The sequence below is a fragment of the Lactuca sativa genome, chromosome 3, assembly GCF_002870075.4.
Source record: "Lactuca sativa cultivar Salinas chromosome 3, Lsat_Salinas_v11, whole genome shotgun sequence".
Classification (NCBI taxonomy): domain Eukaryota; kingdom Viridiplantae; phylum Streptophyta; class Magnoliopsida; order Asterales; family Asteraceae; genus Lactuca; species Lactuca sativa.
In genome coordinates, this window is record NC_056625.2 from 256,291,879 (window position 1) to 256,297,786 (window position 5,908).

Genomic DNA, 5,908 nt, shown 5'->3' on the forward strand with positions numbered 1-5,908 from the left:
TAGCCAAATCAAAGATAATCGCGAAGAATTTTAATAAAGGTATGTTGTATGATCCAATATTTAACAAGGCTTTTGTGTGATTGCTATCAGTTGTTCCAAAATTGGGCTTCATTTTGATAGTGATTTTAACAAAGTATCATATTTTAGTCATATATTGATATTGATTTTACTTTATGTTCAATCTTTATATTATGAATGGTTCATGTGTGCATGTTTCAAGGTTATTTGTATGTTTGTATGATTGTATCTACTTTTATGCTTGAAATCCATTGTGAATGCTTATTGTACACTTTGATCAGGTTACTAGATTTAAGACCATCCATAAGAACTACAAATTATATGTAATTTCTAAATTACTTTTGGTAATTGTGTAAAGTTGTTAATGTCTTCAATTTCTTTTAATATGTTAACATGAATTACAGCTAATTTAGCTTTCTATTATTCTTATGACGTTATCATTTATCATTAATGGTTATAATAGGTTCCAAATGATTTATAAAACTTTATCGAAATGTATGAATACTTTTTTTTTTTATAACCAATACAAGATTCTTATTTTGAAGACATTAAAGAATTATACTTTATGTTTTGGACAAATGATATTTTTGGATAGATTCAACATAAATCCTCGGAATAAAAAAGATAGAATCTTTGAAGCACCCTTGGTTGAATGATCATTAAGACAAGCTAGAAGTAATACTGATATCTTTGTTTGTATTTGTACGCTTGTACATGTAAGTAAATTATAAATGGAACTTACATTAAACTAAACTCTATTCATTATTCCTAACAATCAACAACAAAGTTAAAATGAACTTCATCTTAAGTCAACAACAATGTTTACATTTTACGCATAATTGTTTAGCAAGATCTAAATCTAATAACAGAATTGCTTTGAAAACGTAAATGCACATACAAAAATATATAAAAATAATAACACAAAATAATACAAAAAGACTTACATTCACCAATACCAAGATAAAAAAAAGAAAAAAAAAACAACCAATGAAGAAGCTATACAATACATAAAAATAATAATAATAATACAAAAAGACTTGCATTCAATTCAAATGAACACCAATACTAATGTACAAAATACAACCAATGAGAAAGCTATACATGAATTACCGGAAAACAACTCCGGTGCACCGGATTTTAACCGTGTACCTTTCTTTTGCAGTTTCTGACCCCTGTCACTAACTTCAAAATCAGCCCCAAGTATGAGTCTATGTCTCTTTGTTTTCCAAACTAATATCTTAAACCTAACCGCCGTCGCCAAATCCACCCTGAATACCGGCGGTCTACCACCAGTGATGTTCACGGCTGCATCCCACGGCACTCCTTGCGTGTCCGTCCAGTTTTTCCGGCGTGCTTTTTTTTGATGTCCTTGATAAAACCCTTTGAGCACGTAATTGGAAATAGGGATTCCATTTCCATTTGATTGGTTGATGTAATAATGTAAAGTGATGTTGAGTGGGTCGTAGAAAATACCTTTGTCTTTGTTCTCGTTGTCGAGCTTCAGATCGAGGTAGATGGATTGATCGGAGGTTGAATTTCGGGTTTTATTGAGAGCGGGAATGTAAACGTCTTGGATGGAACAAACTGGATTGGAAGTGCGTAAGCTTAGCCACAGAAAGAGTGAAGTGAGACCTAAGGTTAGTATGAAGCTGAAACAACACCTGCAACAGCCTGATCCGTTATCGGGGCGGCTGTAGTCCGACATGGTTCAGTTGGGGTTCCGGCGAAGAGAGAGAGAGAGAGAGAGAGAGAGAGAGAGAGAGAGATCGCACTGTTTTGAAGGTAAATTCTCCCCAATGATGGGGAAACAGCCGAGTAATTTACAAGTGGCTTAAATAATAAATATCTCGTGTGAACGCAGCCATTCATTCTCAACAATGGAAGCTTACTAGCTTATGTTGTATGTCTTCATCGTTAACATACCTCAAGGGTACGAGTCAGGGTTAAGTGTACGGGGTTGGGAAGCCTACTCCTGAAGACGATTGGCGTGAACGAAGGAACAGAATTCATCGATTTGGAAATGATCAGCGATTGGAAATGGCGAATCGAGACGATATCGACGAGATATCGGCTTGGAAGAAAGATATACGGATTTTAGGGTTAGATTTTGGTGTTTGAGCCTTTGAAATATGTGGATCGATTCACAAAAGAAAAAGAAAAGAAAATAGAGGTGTGGGTGGCCAGAAATAAAAACGAAGGGAAGGAAGAAATAGGTTGGGCTAAGAATTTTAATTCATGGGCTCAAATTTAACGGGCTCATTCTGAATTGGGTTGTCATGCTACGAATTCCCGACCTAAGTAACTCGACAACGAACGAACATGAGTTTTCTTATTGAAAAAATTCGTTAAATGGCCAAAAAGAAGCGTTTTCTCAAAGAAAATGACCATGAAAAAAATCTGACCATAGGATCCTTCTGTGGATCAAGTGATCCCTCTGAGAAAATGGAACACCTCTATGGATCTTGGGTTTTGTAATTTCTTTTTCGTTTTTTTTTTTTTTTCGTTTATTAATATTATTATTATTATTATTTTATTCACATAATGTATTATGTGATTATTGTTAGAAAATTTGGTTGTAGAAAGGCTTGGAAATTCTGAGAATTGTGATTATCACTTTCAAATCGAAGTATTTGGTGGTACTCACAAATCCTCAATTGGATAAGACTTAGAGAGACAAGAACCGAGAATGTTTGATGATATATTTTCGTATGTACCAGAAAATGAGACCAAAACCAACTTTAATATCTTTGTCTGATAACTGTCATATGACAGTTTTAAACTGTCATAAAACCATAAAAACTGTCATAAAAACGGATATATGGATAAGGGTCAAACCAATGGTCAATTATCTGAAAAATCAATTTTCGATCCCAGCCAGGGGCTCTGCCCCTTGGACCCCGCTCCCAGGGGCGCTGCCCCCGGACCCCCGTTCGTTTAGGGGCTTCGCCCCTAAATGACAGTGTACTTTGAAACTTGATCAAACTTAACACAAGTGTGTACTCCACACCTTCCTTACTTGTTTAATATTTATCAAGATCATTTTTGGTCAACACAAAGTAATCTCATTACACTTAAATAACATTGATGATCAAAATCACCAACAATTATTATGTAAAAAATTGACAAAAAAATGATAAAAATAATAAACTTATGTTTAATATCAGTCTATAGAACTATTTGAGAATCCACATAGAACTGTTATCAACGAATCAATGTACACTTATAAAGATAAGTGTACACCTATACGGTTCAGTGTATAAATTGTCATACCAGTTAAATATTATATCAACTCATCCTGGTATTGAAAAATATAAAAATGGCCTCCAATGCACCAACTTCTAAGAATGCAAATATAGAAATTGAAGATGAGCTCATGTTATAAAAAAATGCAACTCTTTACGAAAATTGAATGAATGATGTTTATTTTAAAATGGGTTTATTATGAAGTTTGTATAAGACAAAAAAAACTAATATTCCTACAGAGTATTGTTAATTCCGTAGCAAAGTACTATTAATTCTACAGCACTGGTTCGATTTGCATTACTATTTTATCAACTCCGCAGCAAAGTACTGTTAATTCCGCAGTACTGTTTCGTCTACTATGTATCAAATGGTGTTCGATCCGCAGTACTAATATTTTACTATAAATTCACTTTAGTATGCGTATGATTTTATCTAATTTTCACCATTTCTTTCATTCATTTTTTCTGGACACCATCACATTTTCACTCACAATGGGTTCCAGATTATGGAGCGCTGAGGAGATCGTACGTCTAACACATGTGTATATTACTGTGTATGAGAGCATCAGTGTAAATGATCCAAGTTTTTCGACCCGTTTAACTTATACCTACAACATTGATCCTCAAACCATTGCATGAAACTATCGTAACATTGTTGCTGTCACAGCTAAATGGTATGAAGTAAAAAACAGAAATTTTGATAATCAACGATCTTTATAACAAAATTGATGATGAATGGCTCAATGAAGATGGTGAAGTGATATTGGAGGCATCGAAAGAGGATATACAAATCCATTAGTGATGGGTCGGAATTCAAGTATGAAGCCCATTGGAGTCTTATAAAAGATCTCCCGTACTTTTAAAATCTTTTGTAGTACGTTATTTTGATGTAGTTGGTTTTATTAGGTTATTTAATTAGACGTATTTGGTTATTTTAAGGTTATTTATACGTACTACTTTGTATAAGGTTATTTTTATGTAATTGGTTTTTATTAGGTTGTTTTCATCGTCTGTGTAATACATGGAAACAGATAAAAACACTTTATTCCAAAAACTATAAACACTACAAATACATGGAAACATATAAGACAACCCTTACAAATAATAAGATAAAGTAGTAGCAAACATTACGCATAAAATATTACAGTCTACATGAAATACTTGTTTTTTTTTTTCACTACATTCCAAACGTCATCATATTCGAACTCACTTTCATCACGCTCCATAACGTAATGCTCTTTAACAAATTGTAAATTTTTTCATCATCTGCGTAAAAACGTGGCATATTTTTAATATAATTATATCAACGATTGAACCATGTGACTTTTTCCTTTAATTCCATCCACTTAGTAACAACATCTTCTTTAAGGCGGTGTTGTTCTTTTCCCATCTGGCCATCTCATGGTTGAACAAACCTGTGATGCGGGTCCATTCATCACCTATAAGGCAATGAGGCAAAGCTATTGGTGTCACACCCTTGTTAACGTTCATCCAACATCATGTTAGAATCATCACCTTTGTTTTCGTCCATGGACGTGGAGCATCGGCTGATGGCGCTGCATTTGAAGAAGTTGGTACATTAGTGGCCATTTCAGAATAAAGGTGTTAGTTTATTGAATAATGAATGATGATTTAAATAAGATAAACGAACAAGCTTTGACAAACTGACAATAAGCTCTGCAAACTTGCAAACAGCTCTGCGGACTGACCAACAGCTCTGCGGAATGACAAACAACTCTGCAGACTGACAACAAGCTCTGCATACTTGCAAACAACTCTGCGGCCTGACAAACAGCTCTGCGGATTAATGGATACAAATTTCATTTAAATTGGACAAGCCTTTTAACTTTGAGAAATTATGGAAAGTTGTGAAAATGAGTTCCTTCAATGAGGTGTTAAAAAATGTTTCTCCAACCTACTGATTTTCTTTCATAATCCGCAAATAATCAATCCTAACACCTTCACGTGCATTAAGAAAGATATGTACGATCGTTTCCAAATTTTGTTTTATGGCATTAGGATGCATGGTATGTAATCATTTATACTAAATTTTTGGTTATTTGAAGTTATTAACCGGCTACTATTCTTATATTTTCTTGCATATTCGTACGTTTCTCACGTCTATGATACCAATCATATTCGTTTGTCGCGTACCGCTAATTGAGACTTACATAACATCCATGTACATTGCAGTTGCTTTAGATGGAAATCATGAACCCCTACTTATAGTAGTTTCTTTGGGAACCATACATTGTGACGAATCATGGGTATGGTTCATGAGGAGGTTGAAAGAATGTTTAGGTGATAGTATGGAAGTTGGTTTCATAAGCCATATGTTTGACTCTATCGACTTCGCAGTACAGAGAGTCTATCCTGGTTCATATCATGGTTATTATTGTAAAAATATAGCTGAGAAAATACGGGCTTCCACCGGAAACAATACAGTTGTGGAGTAGTTGTTCTAGAAGACATGCAAAACATATAATGTGTGATTTTTATGGGAGTTTGAACACCTTACAAAATGAGGTGGATGAGAATGATCTTCACTGGGTTGACAATATTGCCATTGTAAAATGGGTACGGGCATTTTTCCCTAAGTACGTTTCAATGTGAAATTCATTGACATTCCCGATGTCGCCAATTGGATA

At 34.3% G+C, this 5,908-nt stretch overlaps 1 protein-coding gene across 1 annotated transcript; it reads right to left on the reverse strand.

Annotated features, from left to right (window-relative positions):
* Nucleotides 1–907: 907 nt before the first annotated feature.
* Nucleotides 908–2,186, reverse strand: LOC111883308 (protein NDR1). Its single transcript, XM_023879643.3, has one exon. It carries the CDS (start codon nt 1,721–1,723, stop codon nt 1,067–1,069), a length of 657 nt encoding a protein of 218 aa, XP_023735411.1. The 5' UTR covers nt 1,724–2,186; the 3' UTR covers nt 908–1,066.
* Nucleotides 2,187–5,908: the final 3,722 nt, after the last annotated feature.